The sequence below is a fragment of the Lepidochelys kempii genome, chromosome 1, assembly GCF_965140265.1.
Source record: "Lepidochelys kempii isolate rLepKem1 chromosome 1, rLepKem1.hap2, whole genome shotgun sequence".
Classification (NCBI taxonomy): Eukaryota; Metazoa; Chordata; order Testudines; family Cheloniidae; genus Lepidochelys; species Lepidochelys kempii.
This window is the reverse complement of record NC_133256.1, coordinates 49760329-49787549: the sequence shown is the minus strand read 5'-3', so window position 1 is coordinate 49787549 and position 27221 is coordinate 49760329. Positions and strand designations below refer to the sequence as shown.

The 27221-nt window shown below is 42.3% G+C and overlaps 1 protein-coding gene across 6 annotated transcripts in view; it reads right to left on the bottom strand.

Moving 5' to 3' along the window:
- Positions 1-27221, bottom strand: part of NBEA (neurobeachin) — an 848387-nt gene that overhangs the window by 283111 nt on the left and 538055 nt on the right. For all 6 annotated transcript variants that reach the window (XM_073341812.1, XM_073341823.1, XM_073341834.1 and 3 more), the window contains one exon: positions 3640-3764. In XM_073341812.1, coding sequence (XP_073197913.1) covers positions 3640-3764 — 125 coding nt within the window. The remainder of the gene's footprint in view (positions 1-3639; positions 3765-27221) is intronic.

The window sequence follows — 27221 nt, the reverse complement described above, 5'->3', positions numbered from 1 at the left end:
ACAGACCGTAGCCATATTTGCCATTCCCAAGACTTTTCTATTCCTTTATGACTGCAAGCGTCATATTATTACAGTATCCATGCATCCACCATCAACACTGATTTAATTCTAGATTAGTTGTAGAGCAGTCTTTTACTCATCAAGGTCATATCTTGATGGCTACACAAGCTCAAATAAATCAGGTGTTAAGCAGGCACATCTCCAAGGAACACAGAAACTCTCATCTGCAATCCTCAGCATATCTTATTATTTATTGCCAAAGAAATGACTGATTAATTTTGTCATCTTTGCTCTGTGTTTTTTTGCTTGGCTGAAGATGCCTGCTCTCTTTTGCAATGCCTGATCAGACCTATTTAAGTTGATGCCTTTGATCGTAAACACAGAGGAGCTTGCTGACTTAGGCTTCGACTAAACATTCCTCCACTGCCATATTTATGTACAAAACCTTGTCTGATAACTGACAGTCAATGTAGATAACAAAAACTTATAAGATGTTTTCCACTATTATACTCATACCAAAAATAGCATTTCTTGTACTAGTGATCAGTCTAGATTTAAGGTTGCTATTGAAGTAACATTTAAAAAAAAACCTTTTTTTTTATCAATAGTTCATTTTCCACAAATAAAATATTTGAGGTCAGGGAATAACCTGTTAGTTGGAAACTGCATGTTATGATTCTTGTGTACCGTGACATTATATTGCATTTTTGACATTAACAGCATTTTACTATGAAACTATTCCAACATAAAATTATCAAAACAAAATGAACAAAAAATGCAATGAAAGTAAAATACCATGGAAAAAAATTCTATGCCTCTAGGTCTTTATTAATCACATTCCAACACCAGAGGCTGAAAGTACATCAAACTGCACCAAATCCTTTTCACATGACAACCTCATAAATTATTCAACTCATTAGTATCACCAAGAGGCATAAAAATAACATCAGTGTTAAGGATGTTTTCTCACAGAGAAAGGTCAACTAAAAGTTTCAATATTAAAATCCATATGCACAAGCCTCTGAAAAGTAAGTACATCAAGGTGGAATCTATGGGTTTTAACTTCAATGCATGCTGTTTAAAATTCCTCCAGAATGCTATACCATGCTTTTAATTTATTTATGGGAAAGCTGCATATCAGACACATTTATTATACGACTGCCAACAAGATAACTTCCATCTACTGTCATTTGAAACACAACCAATGAGAGTTTGACTTGCACCACCCTAGCAATACTTCAGCTTTGAAGGTAAATGTGTATAACTATATGGGGTTCCCTTTTGTATGCTGAAATGTAACAGAAGTGGCACATTAAGTTGTGGTGTGGAAGGGGAAATAAGAGGACATCATTTGCATTATAAGGGCATGAAACAAAGTCCACTTAAGTAAATGGCAAAACTTCCATTAACTTAAAAAATGGTGCTGAATCAGGCCTTAAGAGGCCAATGTTAGGGATTATAAACCAGTTTCCTTCTTGCTTTCAGGCTGGTTTGAAATCAGAACATTTACATATTTAAATATTAACAGCCTCCTCAAAATTGAAATTCTGTATTAAAGTAGAATAGAGACTAGGGCTAAAATTAGTATTTGTTTCTGAAAAGGAATACAGTAATTTTTACAGCAGTTCAAACTAAAGATTTGACATCTGCCTTTGACAGTGGCTCTATACTGGATGCCTCAAAGGAAGGTGGGGGAAAATAAACACACCACTGTGTCAAATGTGCAATACCATATGCCATAAGGGAAAATTAGTTCTTGACCCCAGCTATTGATCATCTTATGGCCTGAAGCATTACAATTGACAGCCTTTATATTTTAATAAATAATATACTAGCTAGTATAATTGTACATGCTGATATTCATTTAAATATCTAATGTTTTCTGAAGCTTACTACAAGCTATTTGTCTCAATAATATCCTGAAGTGGTGAGTTCCACAGATTAACTCTACAGCATGAATTATATCTAACAGTCAAAACTTCCAGTGACTTCACTGAAAGCTCTGGCTACAAATGGACTGCATGATTTAGCTCATATTTGCATAAAATGATTTTCCTTACATCAATTTTCACTATGTGGCTTTTAAACTTATTTAAGAATAATGTTGGCTCAAGTTTGTTTACCCCTAAATATAGTGAAAATTAATACTGGGACTACTTTATTTTCAATTATAAATATAATTTAAAAAGGTAGATAGGAACCTTTCCTGAAAAAAAATGCCTTTGTGGATGTCTACAGAACTGCACAAGACCTAGGTCTGAAAAATGTATCTCCTTCTCGACTCTTGCACCAAGCCTGCTGGCCAGAGGTGCAACGCCATGCTCCAGGTGTCCCTAAAACTCTAACTGCCAGAAACGGGGACTGGATGACTGGGGATGGATCATTCGATAATTGCCTTGTTCTGTTCATTCCCTCTAAGCATCTGGCATTGACCACTGTCAGAAGACAAGATACTGGGCTAGAAGAATCACTGGCCACTCTTATGTTCTTATAAACCCCTGAAACTAACTCTCTGGTGTCACAGGTGAGTCTTGTAACCATGTCCCAGTAAAAGACCATCCCCAAAAGCCTATCATCCCTCCAGGTGTTTGGAGTTCCTTTGTCCAACAGAGCAGTGGTTCTCAACCACGGGTCTGAGGCACGTGGGGGGCTACAAGCATGCTTCAGGGGGTCTGGCAAGCAGGGCCAGCATTAGACTCGCTGGAGCCGAGGGTAGAAATCTGAAGCCCCACCCGGAGTTGAAGCTGAAACCTGAGCAACGTAGCTTCATGGGGGGGCCCCTGTAGCATGGGGCTCCAGTCAACGGCCCTGCTTGCTACCCCCTAACGCCAGCCCTGTCTTTTACAGGCAGATAACCAGTTGTTATGGCACAGGTGGACCATGGAGTTTTTATAGCATGTCAGGTGGGCCTCAAAAAGACAAAGGTTGAGAACCCCGAGATAAAGTGCTGGGCTCATGACTGCCCTAAAGCACTGAGCAAAACTGCTAAGCAGCTTTGTTTAAACAAGGATTTATTGACGTATTTCACGATTTTCAGATAAACATTACTCCTGGTTTAGATTATGTATGCCAAGTTAATGCTTTCAATATTTTTATAGACAAATTATAAACCTCATTGAAAAGAGGTCTTAGTGTTGTGCTATATCATCTCACTGGCCTAAGAGTCATACTCTGCCAAGCAGGAGAGTCAGGTTTGATTCCTTATACCAGTCTGAATCCTAGGGCCAATGGAGTCTGGGAATGCTCGAAAGGCAGTGGAAGAGCTAATAAGGGGTACCAGGGCATAAGGGGGGTGGCCTTTATGTATATGTGCAACACTTTTTCAAGCCAATAGGTATAATTGAAGGTGGCACTGCCAATGGCTCATCACCCCCTGAGCTCTGCCGTTACTCTAAACCCTGGTTCTGCTACTGCTGAAAGAAATACTGCTAAGCCTTGGGGAACTAGGAAGAGTGAGTGTTTCACAGCATCCAAGAGAAATTCCTCTGGCCCAACAAGAAATGAGGCTGAAAGAATTCCTGTTCCAGCTTCCTAAAACTACGATGTGAGAAAAAAAATGACAAACCTCAGCACTCTAATATGGACATAGAAGACAACAAAATAGCCCCATTATTAAAAAGGGGGTGAGTTAGTACTGACCATATTCCACAGCAGCTTTGAGGAGGGCATCAGAATGAGTGGATCCGAAAGCATTGCGAACAAATCGCCTTCGCCGGCGCAGATCATCCTCCCAATAATCCAAGCGCCAGAAGTCATGCAGTTGGCTACAAAATAGAGAACACGTCAGTACCTACTAGAACTTGCACTGTATTTACATATAGCATACACATATCATTACAATACTGCTTCTATATTTCAGTGGCATTAAGGAAAATGTTCCAGCAAAAATATATATTACAAAAATGTGCAATATTCTAACATTTTTACTAGTATTTCAGCATTAAAGAGCTCAGCCCTGTCTGTCTCAAAATGCTCTGTCTACTGCTAAAAACATTAATCACAGTGAGCCCATTAACAAATGCAGCATCAAATTACAAGTATTAATGGCACAGCTTGATTTCTTTTACAGTGTTTTTAACAAGGTTAGTAAATCACAGAATGGATCTCAGTGCAAATAGTTTGCAATTTAATGACTTTGGTCCCTTAGCAGACTGAACTTAGAAGTATAAAATATTGCCCACTTGAATTTTGTGGAACTATGATTAAACTAATGTGCTGAAATATTCATTGAAATAATTCCCCACTGCCCCCAGCAACCTGAGAAAATTGCAATTTTATTCATTATTAATAACACTGAATTAGAGCTGCAAAAAATTTCACCATGTGGTAATTGTCTTGGCAAATTATTATTCCAACACTAACAGAGTCCTTGGATGATTTTATAGCTTCCAGCTAATACAAGCCATTAACAACCATGACCATCTTCATGTTACGTTGCCTTTTTGCATTCAGAACCAATATTAAAGTTCCACAGATTGAGACAGAAACCATTGTTAATCTATATCCAACTGAAAATGCAAATTCATGTCATTATTTGGTGTTTAATTTAACTTCATTACTAAATATGGGACTGGATGGCTGTTTAGTAAACATCCAAACAAAATTAGTACTAAGATCGTGGTGGAATATTTCATCTACCTGTCCAATATTTTAAGTACATTGTAGGATACTCTACACAAGACTGTGCTTTAAATGTCTGCCTGCCTTCATTATGAGGAGTAGTTGTACTGTCAGCCACTCCTAGAGGCATCATGACCGTGTGCAAAGGTACAACAGACCCCTTCCACAACCTTCTAAAGGGAATTCACTACATGTTTGCCCATTCACTGACCCAGCTGTACTGGGTGGTGCAGTGGATCATATGTTAGCACCAGGAGTGCTACCCTGTAGTTGTTACTAGACTCACATGGCTTTTATGTGCCAAGATTGCAAGGACTACAGTGTGTCTGACCCCTGCTTAGGGGCTCAAAGGCTCATTGAGCAGAAATGAGGAGACAGGTACAATCTAGGTCTCTTTTTCTCTGTTTTGATACAAAATGACCTTTATTTAGATTTATGAAACAGCATCAAATCCACACACACATTTTATCATATTATCTTTGTTAATGACCAATTAAAAGATTTTTTTACTGTGTGGAGAGAAGGAAGAAAAATCTTTAATGAGTAACTATTAACAGATTAGCAAAATCCCTTTCTTGCTCCTATTTAAAAATATAAACATATTGGAACAGGAGCAGCAAAGGCCTTATTTTTTAAAAAACACATGGATTTTGTGGCTGTTCTTTGTGAAAAAAGGCCACTGATCTGAGAAGAATGACATAATATTGTACAGATAACAAATCCATACTAAAAAATTAGGAATATTTGACTTTTGAGATATATTTTGATTTCAAATCATGTTCCATGATGATAGAACATTAATCAGTTTGAACAAAGAAAAATACTGTATTCTCTTAACCAGCAATAAAGCAAAACAGCTTTCAAAGCAAGTGTTTTAACAAAGGGACAACAAAAAACAGGTAAGATTGTTACTGGAAAATACTCTGCTTAAGGGCCTCATAATAAAATAATTTAACATGAGCTTGAAACCTGAAATACAAAATCTTGCCTTAAAATCAAAATTTCAAAAACAAAACCCTCAAAAGAATCTCAGGTTTGGTTTTACCTTGTTTTTGATCACAGAAGTAAACAGCTTTTCACAGTATAACAAATTTTTTCTCCCTAGATTTTCCTTTTTCCTGTAAAGGTGCTACAATGTCACCAATCTCAAACTACAGCAACCCCCATCCTTCCAACAAGCAACCCTATGCCTTACAATCTCTGCTGATCTAGAACCAGTTCCACCACACCAAAGTACAATGGGACATGAGGATGCACACCACCTCAGAGGATTGAACCCCAATGATTAGGCCCCTAGCCATCAATATATGGCTGGCAAGGGTCAGGTAGGAATTTTGTTGCATCTTCATACAGGATGATGGATGATCCAGACAAGATTCCTACCTAATGCTTTCCACACAACTATTTGATTCAACAAACTAAGAAGCAGAAGACTCTTCATTGGAAGGATGAGAACATGACTTTAATGAGACTCCCAGCCCTTTGCCAACCCTTGGAGAGAGACTAAGTTCATAACCACATTGTTATTGCTTACATGGTACTGTGCAACATTAGCACTGGCTCACTCATCATGGTCTATAGTGTAATTAAATTAAAATTATTGCGTAATGAAAAATTATCTTGCATTTAACAGTGTACTTCACCCAGTGGGATCCAAAGCACTTTACAAACTATATTACCTGTAAATACTATTCCAACAAAGAGAGTATATTAAGAAAACTTTAAGGATGAATGGTGCATTCAAAAATTAGAAAATGCCAAAGTTAAGGTTGCACATGTGACCTCATCTCTGTCCCCTTGTGCATATGCCTTACAATATAGTTTAATTTTAACATGATCACACATTATTTCTCAAATACAATATAATTCTGCATAAATGTATTTACAGTCTTAAAGACACATTTAGCATCTTGCATTTGTTTTCATTCTCAAAACACATGGCATTTACATATTTAACTTCTATAAACATTATATAAAGAGGAATTATTTTTTCTACTCTTCTCTTATTCAACAGCCACTGAACTGCCTTTGCTCAGCTCATATTTTCTGGGGTGGTAGTGAAAATCACCTTCAAGCTGAGTCTAATTCGTAAAATTTCAGCCTAAAAGGTTAAAGTTGGGGAAAGTTATAAACAACTGAGAATTGGGATTATAAAAGAAACCTTAACTGTAGCAGTTACTGCGCTGCCCGTTGCTAATGACAACAATGTATTACCTATCACATGATAAAGGAGAAGTGGTGATGGGGGGAAGGAGGTGATATTAAGCTTCCTATTACCTCTGAGCAGGGGATATGCTATAGCTGGGGGGAGAGAAACTGACTAAAAATCTGAAATCCAACAGGGGTGGAATTACAAAGTTAACACATATGGAAATTGAACCAAGGAAGAGAAGAAATACTCTTGGGGAGCAGGCAGGAAACTACCACTCTGGCATTTTCTTTTTCAAACCTCTGTGAAACATAAGTGAGATAAAAAAAAAAAAAAGTAACACAGAACCAGAAAAGCAAATCCTGCAAAAATAGCAGATTTTGGATCACTTAATACAACAAAGAGCTCAAGTTCTGGTGGAGTCTTGTGGGAGTTAATACTGTAAAAGTAACTAAGCTACTAATTATTGCCATCTGATGCAAGGATGTTGTCATGGCCTCACAGGCCAGAACATAGGTTGTGCTACAGTGCTGGGGCATTAAGCTGTTTGTGTAGAAGTTGGTAACTGACATGTAAACTAAGGGTTTCTGGATCTTAACCTGATATGCTCCCAACCTACTGTCAACTCTCTAAGCAAAATCTTCAATATGATAGAAACCCCTCCTTGCCTTATTGCTGGAGACAACAGAGGGATGAAAAACAGATGGGTTAACATACAGTAACTTCTGAATTGTTGAGTTTCATCACGGTAAAAATCATTAGGGCTTCTTATATATTATTGATATACTGGGGGGACTGTTCCCCCATATTCTATTTTGCCACATCTTTCTTGGGATCAGAGTAAAGATATAAAGAAAAAAAAAGCTATGAACATAATCCCTAACCTAATGCTCTCAGACTTATTTGCTCTAAAAGTCTGGCGCTAAAGAATGCATCATAATTAAAGTTGTCTAGCATCTGGATTCCATACTTGGATGTCACAGTGGTAGTCACCTTAGAAATACTTAAGATAGATAACACTGACCTATGAAAAATTTTCAGGAGTGAACAATCTTTAATGACTCTTAGTGGCCAATACTTCAGCTTAGCTCATCCAAAAGATTCAGCACCTCAAGCAGAACTGTTCTTCCCTAACACCATGCTAGGCACTGGTTCAATCCTGACAGAAGAAGAGTACCAGTGAATCATCAATAACCCTGCCTGCAACACCTGGATTTTTCCTAGAGGTTCTAATTATTGACCTGACTTGATTTCGCAGTGCCTGAAAAGATAGCTTGAGGTGGAATGCCAGCAGGCCTCGTCGTATCTACCCTGTATGGTGTATTGATATCCAACAAATTCTGAATTATATTTTATAGACAGAGCCAATATTTTCCATGTTCAGTAAGATGGCAAGACATATATACATTCCAGGGCTATGTAAGCATGTCTTGTATCTGTCCAAAGATATACAAATCTGTTACCGGCTGCTACTTCTTTCCTGTTTCTTATCTGTAGCATTCTTTCTTACCTGTAGTGATTTATCTTTTGCTGATTACTAGCAAGACTATCTCTACTTCCTAATTTATACTGAAACACAAAACAAACCCACAACTGACAATTAATATTTTACCTTTTTCAAAGTTTTAAAGATAACATATTTCTTGATAAGAGGCAGTGCTAGCCACCTGGGGTCCCTAAACAAGAATATTTTTGCCCTCCCCTCCTTACTCATACCTCACCGATGTCCTAAAGATACTAATTGCATTATTCCCACAAACCAAAAAACATACCAACACAACACATATTAATACACTCATTTAAAAGTCCATGTTAAATAAGATGAATGGTATTTTGGGCATAATACTAAATTGGGGTCCCCTTGAGCTGCTTGAGGCCCTAAACAATTGCTCAGTCTGCTTGTGCCTAGAGGCACCACTGTTCTTGACGTAATGGAAGAACTGACCATCTAAAAACAATGAAAATAAAAACATGATATATATATAAACTCATTAAATTAATTAAAGTTAAAACATGAGCTGGATTAGAGACTGGAATCATTCCATACCTTTAGAAATGAAGAATTATGTTTAAACTCCTGTACAATGTGCTTGAAAATGAGAGTATGTAACATTTTAAATTTAAGAACATGTTAGTAGGATTGCCTAATGTAATTCCTTACCAAATAAAAAATGAAAAAAAAAACGTATACATGACTCAAAGCTATGTTTACTTCTGTGAAATACTGGGAGCATAGAATCAAGTCACTTGGTTCATTTATTTTAGTGAAAAGCACAATATTTCAATAAGCCTACCTTTATTAATACTATTTAATTATTAATATTTTTTTGTTTCTAGATTATGTGCAATTTCTCAACCATCCCCCACTCCCCAATTTTACATCAGCTAAGTGACATTCAGCATCAGGTCCGTTTTAAAGAAAAACTGCATAGTTATGCATATATAATAGAAAAATGCATCATTGTGACAAAATATATACATTTGCTATTTAAATTCTTGTAGAACCAAGAGTTTATAGTCTCCAACAATGGAAACAATTTCTGGTAGTTTAGCACAGTATAGCAGAGGGAAAATTTTACATACTTCAGAAAGGAATAGATTTTTCACCCTCTAGTTGGGCAAACATCTTTTCAAAAGTTAACTCCATAACATATGACCTGGAAAAGTCTTCATAACAGATTTAACTGTAAAAGTATTTTTTTTTGGCAAACAACAAAATAATTTAACAATACGTATCTTTATTATCCTCTAATAGGAAATAAGGGACTGCAACAAAATGGTGATAATACAATGTTATCTATAAAAACATGAAAGGTTATCTATAACTACAGGACACCTGTAAAACATTTAATTTAGAATGGTTTGGTATATTTCATTTAAAAACCAGGAAATTATAAACCTCTATGAGCATGTTGCTCTGGAGTTCATGATAAATCACTGCATGGACTCCAGCAGGAGGCAAACCAACAGAGGTTTATTGAGGGCAGTCATCCCCTTTGGGGTGGAGGGGTGTCAGCAGCAGCAGTCTCATTTAGTCCACAAAAGGTCCTGAATATAACAGTGAAACATAATACCCCAGGTCAAAAAGGGAACAAAATAGTCTCCCAGGTAATAAAATAAATACAACAGTCCTGTGTCAGACCTACCTCCCCTCAGGCAGACTCTGGCATCTAGGCTAGGTCCTTGGCCCCAGTCAGGCCCTCCTTCAGAAAGTTAGCACAAGAGATCTGCTCTTTCTCCCAGCCTCCCCTCAATGGAGCTGGCCTAGCTCTCTTCTTTTAACCACCTCCTTCAAGCCGATAACTCTTGCAGGTGCAGTGAGGTGGGACTGATTGACCCCACAGCAGTTTATCAACCCTTTTCAGACCAGTGTAGCGTTTATACACTCCATCAAAGCCTAACTGAATTTTAGTTGTATAGCTTTTATAACACACTTTGGAATGATAGGAAATTTTAGCAAGATTCTGTTCTTGTGGCAAGTAGGGTTGCCAACTTTCTAAGAGCACAAAATCTAACATCCTTGCCCCACCCCCTGCTCTGCCCCTTCACCGAGGCCCCACCCTTGCCCCGCCCCTTCTAAAGCCTCACCCCTGCTCACTCCATCCCCTCTCCTGCTGTCGCTTGCTCTTCCCGATTCTCACTTACACACTCACTTTCACAGGGCAGGGGGTTGGGGTGTGGGAGGGGGCGAGGGTTCCAGCTGGGGGTGCAGGCTCCAGGGTGGGGCCAGAAATGAGGGGCTCAGGGTGTGGAATGGGGTTGGAGTGAGGGAGGGGGTGCGGGTTCTGGGCTGGATGTGCAGGCTCCAGGGTGGGGCCAGAAATTAGGGGTTCAGGAGGGGGCTTCAGGCTGGGGCAGGGGGCTGAGGTATAGGGGGAGGTGAGAGCTCCGGCTCGGGGTGTGGGCTCTGGGTTGTAGGAGGGGGCTCTGGGCTGGGGTAGGGGCATGGGAGAGGGTGCAGGCTCGAGGAGGGAGTTTGCATGTGGGAGGGGGCTCAGGACTGGGGGGTAGGGGTGCAGGCTCCGGGAGGGAGTTTGGGTGTGAGAGGGGGCTCAGGGCTGAGGCATGGGATTGGGGTGTAGGAGGGGGTGAAGGCTCCAGCTGGGGGTGCAGGCTCTGGGGTGGGGCCAGGTGGGGTTGGGATGCAGGAGGGAGCTCTGGGCTGGGGCGTTTGGAGTGTGGGAGGGGGTGTGGGTGCGGGAGGGGGCTCAGGGCTGAGGCAGGGGATTGGGGTATGGTTGGGGGTGTGAGGTGAGGGCTCTGGGAAAGGGCAGAGGGCTCGGGTGCAGGAGGGGGTGCAGGCTCTGGGAGGGGGCTCAGGGCTGGGGCAGGGGTGAGGGAGGGGTTGTGGACTTTGGATGGCACTGACCACAGGTGGCTCCCAGAAGCAGCCGGCATGTCCCTCGGCTCCTAGGTGGAGGAGTGACCAGGCAGCTCTGCGTGCTGCCTCTGCCCGCAGGCACTGCCCCTGCAGCTCCCACTGGCCGCGGTTCCCAGCAAGTGGGACCTACGGAGCTGGCACTTGGGGGAGGGGGGCAGCAGGCAGAGCCCCCTGGCCGTCCCTCCGCCTAGGGGCCACAGGGATGTGTTGCCGCTTGTGGCGAGCCATGTGGAGCCAGGTAGGGAGCTTGCCAGTCGTGCACCAACTGGACTTTTAACAGCCTGGTCAGCAGTGCTGACCGAAGCAACCAGACACCTGGCAACCCTAGTGGAAAGTGCATAATTTCTATTAACGTTATCCATTGGTGTAAATGACATTGAGAAACAGACTTAAGCATACTGCATAGCCCTGAAATTGCACTTCAGTCCTGACCTGAACCCAAAGTTCCTATAGAACTACTGGCCCTCTCTCAATCAAAGATTTCTAAGCATTTCAAATTGAGTTGCACAGCTGTGCTGCATGCAGGAACTGCCACCATGATAAGGCAAAGTATAAAAATCTGGATAGATTAGATAGATAAGAGGGATGTCTAATGAAGAGTAGACTGAAAATGTGAAGGTTACTTACTTGTAACTGGAGTTCTTCAATATGACATCTGTACGGTCTTACTTTTTAGGGATGCACTAACCGTGCCACCTAGACCAACTCCCAGACTGCACTATTGGCACATCCAAAGATAACCAAGAGCAGGAATCAGTAGAGGCCACTTGATCACCACTATCTCATGTCACTTTTGATGAAAGCCACAATTCAAATTATGTTTTCCCATAGTCTTAATAGTTCCACAGTTTCAAAAATGTATCAGATTTTTTTTTAATGGAGAGAGATTTTTTGTGTCTCAGAAATGTAAAGCTAAAATGGGAAGTGTCCTACTTTAATACAGTTTATTCAAGGAATACAAATTTTATCTTTCGCTGCCAGTATCTTCCTTTATGCTTAAGTCCCCTGATATATACTTATTTCTCCTTTAAACAATTTTTCACCTTGTGGAAGTTCAGCACAGTGGGAGGGAAGGCAAATGTGGCTTTAAGCCACCTTTACACCCTTGAGATTCTGGGCTGTTCCAGAGAGTCAGTGTGGTCTTTAATGTACATTTATAGCAGCCTTCCAAGATCTGCCTACTCTCCACTTCAGAATCCCACGTGGTGCTCACTACTATAACCCTGCCTGCTCCTGCCATGTCCCCTGGGCCAAGGTTAGTGGGATGTGCAGCAGCCTAACATAGTGCCTATACTGTGAGAATTCTCCCATGGCTCCTTGTGTGCTGTTTATGGCCCTGATATGCCACTGAAACAGTATATAGACGATCGTATACAGAAATATATAGAGGGTGAAGCAGAATCCCTCCCACTTTGTGCAGGTCATATATGCATGCTGGATTCTTTGGGGAAGGAGTTGTGAAAACATTTCATACTCTGTTAAGCCTCCAGCACATCACTTTGGTTTGGAAAGAGAGCATTTTTTTTGTTTTTCCTTTAAAAAAATAAACTTTTAAATCTCTATTGTCATTTGTAAGAGTAAGGAGAGCAAGTCTCTATCCATCCTTCAGCCAATCAGCATGGTAGCTCTGTGACAGCAGCTTCACTGCTGTGAATTGTGCTCCGTTATGCTGCTGGTGAGCCTTCATGTTTGCATGGGATGCTCTCACTCGTAGTTTGCTACATGTCACCTATAGCTAGTGCAACTGGATGCCGATGAGCATGGAGGACAGTGTCAGTGCACAAATCCAAAGAGATCTCTGGGCAAGGGACTGGCTGCTAGATGGAACAGATTAGGTTTGGATATGTTGTATTAAGGAAGAGGAACAAGCCTGCAGGCCTGGGAGAAAGGAGAAGGGAAGTTGTTTTGGTAAAAGTGTGGGCCACTGCTTTAGAAGGAGGGGATCACAAAATCCTCTCTCTTTGTAAGACAGGGGTAACAGTACAGAAAAAATGGAGAATTGCTGAGCTGCAACAATTTTAAGAATCAATTATATTTTTCCATAATATAAACAAAGAAAGAAAAAGAAAAAAAAATCAGTCAATACTTGTGACAGTTTACATGATAAGAGCTTGTGTGAGATGAAAGGAAATTATATATTGGTGACATTTTCCAATAGAAGAATGAAGAAATCTTTTAATGTATTAGCAATGGCTGTTAATGAACATGAATTGGTCCCTTCTGCTTCCTAACAAAAATAATACTTTAAAGTATAAAAACTACAAGTTAACTCTCACACATTGCACTAGGTGTAATTTAATTTAGCTTTAATTTAATCAGTCAGAATATCTAAGAAGCAAATGAATTAGGTAAGAATGATACAGTAGGTGGTAGTTCAGAAATATAAATCAGTAGTTAATGTGATCATGTTAGAGGAAGTTATTTCTGACTGCTGCTTCATTGAGAAACAATGACTGCTGCTTATGCCAAGCTGGTGTGACATGTTACTCAAAATCACACACTATGTTGCAATGACTTAAAAAAATAAAGAATTATTGTACTTAGACAAAGACTAATATTTGCAGCATAAACTAACATGCCTAGGTTAGACAATTTATACAGGGAAAATGTTTTAGTCATAAAAATCACAAAAGCTGTGTTATGATTTTCCAAGTAAGATTCAGAGAATGTCAGAAATATGTTCTTGGAGACTAGAAACATCAATACAGAGAATAAAGACATTTATGACTCTGATATGACTCCCAATTCAATGCAAGTTTGAAAAGAATTCAGGGAAAATAATACCAAAGTAGATTAAGATCATCTTGGGCAAGCTTATAACAGGAACTGTTTGTGGTTTTATTAATTAAATAAGCACCAGGATATAATTACTGGTAAAGCACCAAGAGCATTATTGACATGGTACAGGACACAAAAGACAACCCAGCTCTATCAAAGAAGAGCTTAAAATTTAAACAGTCAAATGCTAAATACACTAGGAAAATGAGGGGAGGATTCAGTCTTTTTAAAAATTGTTATGAATATAATGGTTGAGTGACAGTATTTTTAATTAGGTGGGTTAGAGATAGGGAGCTTTGTGAAAGAGGCTGGGTGGAGGGATTCCAGGGAAGGTACATGGATGATGCAAGGAATGCTGGGTTAAAGGGTGGAGCTAGCTGAGAAGTGCTTAGAGTATCTGAGTGGTGAGTAAGTAGCTGGATGAGGTTCCATCAGGCATCAAAGAAGAGGGGGTGAAGAAGTATATGGGGAAGTTGGATGACTGGGGACTGTTGGGAAATGCCTTGGGCAGTGGCTGGTTACCGGTACCACCTAGGTGGGTGGGTGGGCTGCTGAGGTTGTGGGAGTTAGTGAATGGAAGTCTGTGACAGCCGGCTTGGATGGGTGGGTGGTGTATGGCGTTGGTGAGGTATGTACTGTCTCCCCACTTTACCTTCTTCCTGGTGTCACCATTGCTGTCTTACTGGATAAGTTATCTGTCTGCAAACTAACAATAGGAGCAGAGAGAGAGAGAGGAGGTAGAGTGCTCCCCATGTAAACTGAAGAGCGAGTATCACTGAGGCGTCTAATGGTAGGAACAAATACTGTGCAGAAAGCCCTGCGGGATGAGTTACATCCCTGTAGAATTGCAGGAAGGAATGATGGGGCTGCCGAATGAGTGAATGTCATGACAGATAAATGACACTTTGAACGCCCTGTGTAGGGCTGCCAAGATGTGAAAGAGGGAAGCAAAAGGAGACATAAGCAGGATTCACTGATGAAATGAGAGCAAAGATCTCACATTCAAAGACAGAGTCTTGAATGTGAGAATAAAAAGCTTAAATTTGAAACAAAGGACAAGAGAAAGTTAGTGGTTCAGTGAGGAGAGTGATATCTGTGTGGGGCCTCGCAGGGGACTATTGACATTCAATATTTTCTTTAATGACTTGGATAATGGAGTGGAGAGTATGCTTTTATAATTTGAAGATGACTTCAAGCTGGGAGGGGTTGCAAGCACTTTGGAGGACACGATTAGAATTCAAAACAACCATGACAAATTGGAAAACTGGTCTGAAATCAACAAGATAAAATTCAATAAAGACAAATGCAAGGGAAAAATCAAATGAATAACTACGAAATGGGGAATAATTGACTAGACAGCAGTACGTCTGAAAAAGATCTGGGGATTTTAGTGGATCACAAATTGAATATGAGCAACACTGTGATGCAGTTGCAAAACAGGCAAATATCACTTTGATTATCATATATAAGGCAAATATCACGATCAGGATATAAGACACAAGAGTTAACTGTTTTGCTCTATTCAGCTCTTGTGAGGCCTCAGCTGGAGTACTGTATCCAGCTTTGGGCACAACACTAAGAAGGTTACAGACAAATTGGACATAGTCCAGAGGAGAGTTATAAAAATTATTAAAGGTTTAGAAAACCTGACCTGTGAGGAAAAGTTTAAAAAATGGGGCATGTTTAGTGCTTGGCTACACTTGCAAGTTAGAGCCCATTAAAGCAGTCCCGGGCACTCTAACTCCCGATGTGTCCACACTGGCAAGGCACATAGAGCACCTGGACTCTGCAGCTGGAGCGCTCCTGGTAATCCACCTCCACAAGAAGCATAAAGCTTGCTGCACTCTGGCTGAAACGCCCCGGTGTCAGTGTGAACGAGGTGTTGCATTACTGCGCTGTGATTGACCTCCGGAAACGTTCCATAATCCCCTGAAGTCCAGTGGCCACTCTTGTCATTGTTTTGGAATCAGCTGCAGGAATGCAGATATGCCCTTTCAAAGCTCTGATTCTGACAGCCGACATGCTTATCTGCTCTGGGACAAAGCAACCATTACTGTGGAATGCTGCTTGCTGTGAGTGTGAGAGAGAGAGAGGGGCAGGGAGGAGGAGGGTCTGCTGCTGTCTGAACTTACGAGACAGCATGCTGCAACTCTCTTGGACCCCCCAAAACCCAACTCTCTCTCCCCCCACATACACACACAACACACTCCACACCACCCCCCAGATTTGAAAAGCATGTTGAAGCCACTTGCACGCTGGGATAGCTATCACAGTGCACTGCTCTTTGTGGCATTGCAAGCAAGAGCTGCTAATGTGGCCATGCTAGTGCATTTGCAGCTGACAGTGTAAACACATGGCAGCATTTTCCCTGCTATGCTCTCTGAAGGCTGGTTTAACTGAGACTAGGCAGTGATCCAGAGGACATAGTGAGGCGGTGTGGCCTCCCTCTGACCCAGAAGGGGAGGGATGACCACAGTTCCAGTATAGGTGGCATTAAAGGTCAGTTCTCTGGCTGAGGTCAGCTTGTAGTGACCCTGGGTGTTTGTGAGGGTTTTTGGTGACCAGCATCCAAATAAAGGACCATTGGAACTTTGTAACTGGTTTTACTCACCACTTGTAACTTTACCGGAAGGACAGTGTGCACTGTGATAATGACACAACCTGCATTATGTCAAAAAGAGCAGGCTACATATACTGTCCAATGTTAACAGCAATTGAGGAAAATGGAAGGAATTGGGTTGTAACCACTGTATTGTTTTTACTATGCCAAAGATTAAGAGTGAGATTCTCACCCTCTGCTCTGGCCCTTTATTGCCAGATAAAAGTCCTAGAACATCGTAAATGCATTCCCCCAATGCAAGCACTGCATTCCCCCAATGCAAGCACTGCAACTACTAGCAGCAAATAGCTCCAATGGCTGGGGGTGGGACACTAGCTCGGGAGGGCTCTGAGTTACCACTAAGAATTCTTTCCCAGGTGTCTGGCTGGTGGATCTTGCCCACATGCTGAGGTCTAACTGATCACCATATTTGGGGTTGAGAAGGAATCACAGAGACTGTGGGGGTTTTTTGGCCTCTCTCTGCAGCATGGAGTTTGGGTCACTTGCAGGTTTAAACTGCTGTAAATGGTGGTTTCTCTGTAACTTTAATAATGATTTGAGGACTTCAGTAACTCAGCCAGAGGTTAGGGGTCTAGTACAAGAGTGGGTGCATGAGGTTTTCTGGCCTGCAATGCACAGGAGGGCAGACTAAGTGATCATGATGGTCCCTTCTGACTTTAAAGTCTATGAGTTTGTGAGCAGACATCTATAAGACTATCTGTCATGGATCCTTGTGCATGGGGCATGCTTGGGACAGGAGGGGTGTGTCAGATGTAGGGTCACAGCACACATTTCTGCAGAGAGTCCAAGCACTGCTGCAACCCATACAGAAGCCTTGGGAGACATGTCCTCAGGGAAGTCAAAATTACAGAGGAGCTTTCTGCAGAGGAGCCCAAATTTGGAAGATACAAAGGTGGTCTAAAGCCGCTTTAGCCCCACCTCACCCTGGGCTGCAAGCTCTGTGCTGTGCCTGTAAGAAGCACAGCAGAGAATCTCACCTTGAGTATTTTGGGAAGAACAGGATATGGGAAATTATAAAGTGAATTGTTCAAACATTTGAAAAAAAAATCAGTTTCTCTCTTTTACACATTGTTTAATGCTGGGTTTTTTTCATTGCAGTAGTGCCCAATATGCTAGGTAAAATATGGTGTATGCAATAAGGGACTCAAAGGGCTGGGTGGCCTAGGGGTTAGCGCACCAGATTCTGGCCCCTTGCCTCTCTACTAGGGCAATAGAAATGCCTGTTCCTGACCTTAAACTGGGAATCTTCGGCTTTCCACCTGCATCTGGGCCTCAGCCCTTAACAGGGTATGGTAGGGAGAGCCTGGCCCTCCCTCTCTACTGGGTCTCAGCCGAGAGCCCTGAGGGAAGCAACACCAGCAGGGTCCTCTCTGCAACAAGTCTAAGTTCATTCTCTGGGCTACTTCCTACCAGTAGGTCCCTTCTGTTGCCTCTATAATCCAGTCAGTTGTTCAACAAGATCAGAGTCCAGAGGAGCAGGGCCCTGCCGGAACGGCTGGTTCTTAAAGGGGGTGGTGGTTAAAGAATGCACTGCCTGTGGGCCTTACAGCTCTGTAGTCCGCTTTCAGACTCAACCTTTGGCCTGGCTTCCTGCAGATGGATTCCTCTCCCCGGCAGTCTGCCCACCATGATTTGTCTGGCCTTCTGAGCTCCCTTTTAACCCATTCCTCCAGTGGGAGCATGCTCGGCAGGCCTGGGAAGGTGAGGCTACCTGGGCCCAGTATTGCATTTTAACCCCTCTGGGCCCAGTGTGGGGTTTATATACCCCATCACAGTATATACTCCATAAAGGCTGCATCCCGACAAGAAGTCAAAAGTCAAATTGACAAAGAGTAAGAGAAAGGGATACTACATGCTTGCAGACTGGTTAGGGTGATGACTAAAATTGTTTGTTCCTCCTTTTATTTATTCATGTATTTATTTTTAAACAAACAGATTTATCTAATTTTATTTTTGCCCATGCGGAAACATGAAGATGAGAACTTCTGAACTGTGGTTATCCATGTATATCTTGTAGGTCTTCCTAAGCTGGATTACATAATCAAATAACTAGTTTCTGCTCATCAACCATTGAGGCCAAAACAAAATTGAAGGTATTTACCAAGCACTGAGGGGTTTAAGCATGTTGCATCAAGTCCTAAATCCCAAGGGTCCGAAGAACAAATTGTTAATAAATATACTCAAGAAAACAAAGGAGTACAATCAGAAGACCCAGACTGTCTATATTTCCAGACAGAAATATTTCTCAAATCTAAGACTCTCACTCCAGAATGTCTGCCCTGTTGTTAATGGGTAAATATCTGAAACAAGATTACTTATTCCAAGTGGTTCACTTACACAAAGAAATGGTGACTTTAATGAAAGAAAACTGACCATTCATAGATACCAAAAGATAGTACAACAGGAGGGTAAAGGCCACATCTCAATTTGAATGCTAACAACAAATTAGCAAAAGTGCACCTGATGAAGCATTGGTCACAGACAATATTTAAAGATCCTACATAGTACAATTAGAGCTAAATACTATTATTATTAAAGTTATTAGTAATATATTGATCGTAGTTAAGTGGGAAGGGTACTTAATATTAATGAAGATATGGTAGACTCAGGAAAGACTGATTTAAATCAAAGTGATTTAAATCACTTTTAAAACATGATTTTAATCAGGAAGCAGGAAACCTAAATCATTTTAATTGTATTTTGTATATGTACTTTTTAGTTACTTTACCAACCAATATCTTTTTGTTAGGAATCATTAAAACATGCTTTGCAATTAAATACAGCTTTCACACTAAATTGGGTGCTCCCCCCCCCCCCCGGCAAACCAGGAGAATACACTATATATACACATTTATTTAAGCTATATATATAGTGATTTCCTGTGGGCAAGACAGGGAAGGCAAGAGTTGAATGGTCTTGAGCCAATCAATGACCTTTGAATCAGCCACGTTCTGCTTGAGAGTCCAACATGAGAAGAGCAACCTCCAGCTTTTGTGCAGCATCCTCTACAGCACCAGAGATGCACAGTGGGCGGTCCTGGTGTCCCAGGCATGGTTGGTCTTGGTGAAATAAACCATGGCACACCTGAACTTGTTAAGCTGATTCCAGAGGTGTCATGGGAGCTCAAAGACAGGTAGCCATTCATCTGATCTGATAATGAGGTAGGAGTTCCTGGTGGCATCAGAAGCTCTCTCCTATTTTGTCTGTCATGGTGAGATGATGATGCTATGAGCTGCTTAGGAGTCAAAATGGATCTTTCTTTGTTTGCACAGATCCCCAATAATGTCAGAAGGTGGAGTAAGAATCTGGCACTGATGGGATCTCCTAGCTTGATCTGCCTGTTAATAGCCATTTGTCCAGGTAAGGGAAGACAGCATAGTGGCTGCATCTCATCTGGGCCACCACTGAGACCTAGGTGCTGTCGCCAGCCCCAGACAGGAAGTACTCTGAAATGGCAGTGCTTGTCATACCTCAAATCTAAGAAACCTTTTGAATATCCACATGAAAATAAGCACCTTTCATGTTGAGAGCTGCAAATCATATGTTCTCCTTCAGGGAGGGAATTATTGGTGCCTAGGTCACCAGAGAATGGAAGGCTGTATTTAGACTCCTAAGAGAACATAGAGACTTGTCAGTCTGCTCACTGACGATATTAGACTCATTAAAGGGCAAGTCCTCGATGGTATTCTGGGCCTCCCTAGGGAACCCCAAAGAGTGAAGCTACCATTCATGCCTCATGGCTCTGGCTCTAAACACAGTGTGCATTCACTGCTGCCTGGAGTGATATCATAGCTGCCAGCCTGCTTTCACTGATGAGGACTTGGAACTAAGCCCTGTTTCCATGGGAAGTTTGTCTCTGAAGTCCACAGATTTGGAATAAATTGTGAAATTGTACTGTGCTAACAATGCCTGATGGGTACCAATTCTGAATCGGAGGATGGCTGATGAAAACACTTTCCTCCCAAGATGATCAAAGCCTTTTACTCCCTTGTCCCTTGATGTTGTCTTGGGGTGCTGCATTCCTGTCCCTGTCTGTAGCCATTAAGGAGCTGGGCATTGGGTGGGTAAATAGGAACTCTGTCCCTTTGACTGGTACAAAATAGCATTTTTCAGCCCTTTTAGAGAAGAGGCACAGGAGGCAAGAATATACCATAGTCGTGGTGGTTCCAAAATGGCTTCGTTCATTGGGAGGGCCACAGGGTTGCAAGAAGGCCAAGAGACACTATTGAGTATCTTGGACTTCTTCCAGAGGGATCTGGAGCTCAGCTACCCCCCACCCTTTGCAAAAGCTTCTGTTGCTGCCTGTGGTCATCAGGTGGTGAAGGGGATGATGGAACAATTGCCTCATCAGGTGAGGAGGAGGATGTACTCGTCAGAACTGTCAGGACCAGTTGGTCCAGCTCAACTTCCTCTGTAGACTCTGATACAGCTGGTTGGTATTGGTTGGAAGAAGAGGGCAGTGTGATTCCTGCACAGATGTAGGGCTTCTAGTATACTGATTCCATGGAGCTCAGTAGGAAGGATCAACCAGCCAGAGGACATAGGATACCAGTGGTCTACGAGGCAGTCATAGCCAGGAGGAGGGCAGCTTCCTATGGGATCTGTCTGGGCTTGTCTCCCTCAGGGGGAAAGTCTTGTCTGGAACATTGGATTTGTCTGATGAGAAGGTAGATTCCCACTGTTCTGCTGGTGGAAGAATGTTCCGACTTGTGGATGTGGTAAGAGATGATCCTCTTCTCTTTAAGGTAGTTTCTTCTGTTGTTGAAATTTCTCTGAGAAGGACCAGGCCCAACAGGAGAGGAGATTGTGGATAGGGTAAGGTGTAAACATCCTCCTGTGAGGTACAGGTTTCAGTCCTTCCTGGAGTTGAGGAATCCCAGGGGTGGGGACCAACAGAACTGGTGCGTCCAGTGACCTGGTATTCAGAGGATCCAACCCAGAATGTGCTGAAACTGTCAAATGGGGGTCCAATGTGGAACCCCAGTGGAACTAGCTGGTGCCAGTCATTCAGCCTGTGAGATAGAGATTGAGTTGGTACAGTCAGATCCTTTTTACTTTGCACCTTCCCTTCTTGGACCAAAGATTTATACGGACCTAATTCCTTATGGTTCACGTATGGAGGATTCATCTGACTTGGACCAAGAAGGGAAGGGATCTTTTTTCTTAGAGGCAGATCTGGATGGGGATCTCTCCCTATGCCTATTATCACGTCTCCTACTTTCATTAGAGGGTTTCTTAGATTAACTGTTTTGGTATCTACTCTGGAACTCATGCTCAGAGGGATGTTTCTCAAAGTCTGAGGTTGTGCTACGTGGGGAGGGAATGTCTCCCCAGTCTGGAGCTTACTGGAATCTCATAGCATTTGCCGTGAGATGTTTTCATAAATGGAGCTTTCATCCCTCACAGGTTCGGGGAGGGAAGAAGCAGCAGATGCTGCACTTGGTGGCAATGTAAGCCTCCGCAAGACAGTAAAGGCAGCACAGGTATTAGTTACTGACTGAGAAAGAAAGGGGGCAGGAGATACACATTTTAAATTGCCATACTCTGGGCATAATCCTTCTCCCTGGGGAGATGCTTCCCATTTTCGAGAGGAACTAGACAAACTACACTAGCTATAAAACATTAAAACACTACATCTACACTTATTAAAACTATTTACAATATATATTTACGGATTCTGAAAGTAGAGGAAGATCATAAGACACAGAGCATTCTGACTCATGCTATGCAGTTGTAAGAAAGAACTGGAGAGGCACCATGCCACCCTTTATGCCTTCAGTTCAGAGCATGAGAAAAACAACTGTACAAGTGTGGACCAATGGAAATACTTGCTACAAATCTCTGGTCTTTGGTGCATGGAGAACATATGTACCCAGGTGTGGAATACACATAGGCATCAGCACTTGCAGACAAACTTATATGTATTCAGATTCTTAATTTTTGTACATTATTATTTTAGAACAGGGTGAATGATGCATTTCTTATTTTGCTAGATTTTTTAAATTGTGATTTGTGTCAAGTTTTATTTGGATAACAATTCATAGAATCATAGAATCATAGAATATCAGGGTTGGAAGGGACCCCAGAAGGTCATCTAGTCCAACCCCCTGCTCAAAGCAGGACCAATTCCCAGTTAAATCATCCCAGCCAGGGCTTTGTCAAGCCTGACCTTAAAAACCTCTAAGGAAGGAGATTCTACCACCTCCCTAGGTAACGCATTCCAGTGTTTCACCACCCTCTTAGTGAAAAAGTTTTTCCTAATATCCAATCTAAACCTCCCCCACTGCAACTTGAGACCATTACTCCTCGTTCTGTCATCTGCTACTATTGAGAACAGTCTAGAGCCATCCTCTTTGGAACCCCCTTTCAGGTAGTTGAAAGCAGCTATCAAATCCCCCCTCATTCTTCTCTTCTGCAGGCTAAACAATCCCAGCTCCCTCAGCCTCTCCTCATAACTCATGTGTTCCAGTCCCCTAATCATTTTTGTTGCCCTTCGCTGGACTCTCTCCAATTTATCCACATCCTTCTTGAATTGTGGGGCCCAAAACTGGACACAGTACTCCAGATGAGGCCTCACCAATGTCGAATAGAGGGGAACGATCACGTCCCTCGATCTGCTCGCTATGCCCCTACTTATACATCCCAAAATGCCATTGGCCTTCTTGGCAACAAGGGCACACTGCTGACTCATATCCAGCTTCTCGTCCACTGTCACCCCTAGGTCCTTTTCTGCAGAACTGCTGCCTAGCCATTCGGTCCCTAGTCTGTAGCTGTGCATTGGGTTCTTCCGTCCTAAGTGCAGGACCCTGCACTTATCCTTATTGAACCTCATCAGATTCCTTTTGGCCCAATCTTCCAATTGGTCTAGGTCCTTCTGTATCCTATCCCTCCCCTCCAGCGTATCTACCACTCCTCCCAGTTTAGTATCATCCGCAAATTTGCTGAGAGTGCAATCCACACCATCCTCCAGATCATTTATGAAGATATTGAATAAAACCAGCCCCAGGACCGACCCTTGGGGCACTCCACTTGATACCGGCTGCCAACTAGACATGGAGCCATTGATCACTACCCGTTGAGCCCGACAATTTAGCCAGCTTTCTACCCACCTTATAGTGCATTCATCCAGCCCATACTTCCTTAACTTGCTGACAAGAATACTATGGGAGACCGTGTCAAAAGCTTTGCTAAAGTCAAGAAACAATACATCCACTGCTTTCCCTTCATCCACAGAACCAGAAATCTCATCATAAAAGGCAATTAGATTAGTCAGGCATGACCTTCCCTTGGTGAATCCATGCTGGCTGTTCCTGATCACTTTCCTCTCATGCAAGTGCTTCAGGATTGATTCTTTGAGGACCTGCTCCATGATTTTTCCAGGGACTGAGGTGAGGCTGACTGGCCTGTAGTTCCCAGGATCTTCCTTCTTCCCTTTTTTAAAGATTGGCACTACATTAGCCTTTTTCCAGTCATCCGGGACTTCCCCGGTTCGCCACGAGTTTTCAAAGATAATGGCCAGTGGCTCTGCAATCACAGCCGCCAATTCCTTCAGCACTCTCGGATGCAACTCGTCCGGCCCCATGGACTTGTGCACGTCCAGCTTTTCTAAATAGTCCCTAACCGCCTCTATCTCCACAGAGGGCTGGCCATCTCTTCCGCATTTTGTGATGCCCAGCGCAGCAGTCTGGGAGCTGACCTTGTTAGTGAAAACAGAGGCAAAAAAAGCATTGAGTACATTAGCTTTTTCCACATCCTCTGTCACTAGGTTGCCTCCCTCATTCAGTAAGGGGCCCACACATTCCTTGGCTTTCTTCTTGTTGCCAACATACCTGAAGAAACCCTTCTTGTTACTCTTGACATCTCTGGCTAGCTGCAGCTCCAGGTGCGATTTGGCCCTCCTGATAACATTATTGCTCGGGCATGTAGGATTTTTATACTCTTCCCTGGTCATATGTCCAACCTTCCACTTCTTGTAAGCTTCTTTTTTATGTTTAAGATCCGCTAGGATTTCACCATTAAGCCAAGCTGGTCGCCTGCCATATTTACTATTTTTTCGACTCATCGGGATGGTTTGTCCCTGTAACCTCAACAGGGATTCCTTGAAATACAACCAGCTCTCCTGGACTCCTTTCCCCTTCAAGTTAGTCCCCCAGGGGATCCTGGCCATCCGTTCCCTGAGGGAGTCGAAGTCTGCTTTCCTGAAGTCCAGGGTCCGTATCCTGCTGCTTACCTTTGTTCCCTGCGTCAGGATCCTGAACTCAACCAACTCATGGTCACTGCCTCCCAGATTCCCATCCACTTTTGCTTCCCCCACTAATTCTACCCGGTTTGTGAGCAGCAGGTCAAGAAAAGCACCCCCCTAGTTGGCTCCTCTAGCACTTGCACCAGGAAATTGTCCCCTACGCTTTCCAAAAACTTCCTGGATTGTCTATGCACCGCTGTATTGCTCTCCGAGCAGATATCAGGAAAATTAAAGTCACCCATGAGAATCAGGGCATGCGATCTAGTAGCTTCCGTGAGCTGCCGGAAGAAAGCCTCATCCACCTCATCCCCCTGGTCCGGTGGTCTATAGCAGACTCCCACCACTACATCACTCTTGTTGCACACACTTCTAAACTTAATCCAGAGACACTCAGGTTTTTCTGCAGTTTCGTACCGAAGCTCTGAGCAGTCATACTGCTCCCTTACATACAGTGCTACTCCCCCACCTTTTCTGCCCTGCCTGTCCTTCCTGAACAGTTTATAACCATCCATGACAGTACTCCAGTCATATGAGTTATCCCACCAAGTCTCTGTTATTCCGATCACGTCATAGTTCCTTGACATCACCAGGACCTCCAGTTCTCCCTGCTTGTTTCCAAGGCGTTGTGCATTTGTATATAAGCACTTGAGATAACCTGTTGATCGCCCCTCATTGCCAGTATGAGGCAGGAGCCCTCCCCTCACAGACATTCCTGCCTGTGCTTCCTCCCGGTATCCCGCTTTCCCACTTACCTCAGGGCTTTGGTCTCCTTCCCCCGGTGAACCTAGTTTAAAGCCCTCCTCACTAGGTTAGCCAGTCTGCTGGCAAAGATGCTCTTCCCTCTCTTCGTAAGATGGAGCCCGTCTCTGCCCAGCACTCCTCCTTCATGGAACACCATCCCATGGTCAAAGAAACCAAAGCCTTCTCTCCGACACCATCTGCGTAGCCATTCGTTGACTTCCACGATTCGACGCTCCCTACCTAGGCCTTTTCCTTCCACGGGGAGGATGGACGAGAACACCACTTGCGCCTCCAACTCCTTTATTCTTCTTCCTAGAGCCACATAGTCCGCAGTGATCCGCTCAAGGTAATTCTTGGCAGTATCATTGGTGCCCACGTGGAGAAGCAGGAAGGGGTAGCGATCCGAGGGCTTGATGAGTCTCGGCAGTCTCTCCGTCACATCACGAATCTTAGCCCCTGGCAAGCAGCAGACTTCTCGGTTTTCCCGGTCAGGGCGGCAGATAGATGACTCAGTCCCCCGGAGGAGAGAGTCCCCGACCACCACCACCCGCCTTCTCCTCTTGGGGGTGGTGGTCGTGGAACCCCAAATTAGAATTCAATAAAAATGCACAAATTGAATTAGAATTCAATAAAAATGCACAAATAACTTTCACTTTTTTATTAACTAAAACACATTAAATGAGTTGAATACATAAGAAAAAAGCTCATCAAAAAGTTTACAAAACACGTTTTGTATTTGAAACTAGCAGTTATTAAACAAAGGAAGTATTTAGTAGTTAGTGACCCGAACCAATTGTTTCTGGTCACCATGTCTTTCAAGATTTTAGAATTAGTAGATCTCATCCTCTAATATCTAGCTTTTATTCATAGATTGAAAGAGGAGGAAAATAAGCTTTCCTGCTTTTTCAACTCCCAATTGGTTTGTTAACTTTGCATGAACTAGTCATTGCACTGAGCTAACTGAATAATGTGAAATGAAGAAAATATTCTCTAAATACCCGCAGAAGAGGCTAGTGCTGTCAAAAGCTGGTTTAGCACTTAAAACTGTGATTTCAGGTCCTTAGCCATTGACTTTCACCAGTTCAGAGGTTTGACTTTCTTTAAAATTTGACAGCAAACATGTACTGCTTATTATTATTTTTTGATTTAATTTAAATGATTTCCACAGATTTAGATCATAGGTTTAGGCCTCAGCATACATTCTCAATTTCAAATTTAATTGTACATAGGTTCGTTTAAAAAAAAAGTTGTACTTAATTTAAATAACAAAAGTCTGACTTAAATAAAAGAATCTGACTCTTTTTTTAAATAATTGATTTTTATCTATCCTCGTTAGAACAACATTGATTATCAATGGTAGAGAAATAAGGAAAGTAGCTAAAACAATCCTGTATAAATGTGCCAACTAGTGGTGACAATATTATTTTACTTGTTATGTAACTCATATGCTGCAATAAAGGAAGAACAAACATGGCTGCCTCCCGAATACAATATATAGAGGTACTCAGCATGCCATCCACATTTTCAGCATCACACAAGAATTTTGACAGCATTTTGTCATTTTACACCTATAAACTCATAAGAAACCTATTAAGCAGTACGTTGGGGGGGAGGAAGTAACTTAATTTTAACAAAATATAAAACTGATCTAGATAAAAAAATATTTCCTTTATTTGTGATTAGTAGATAA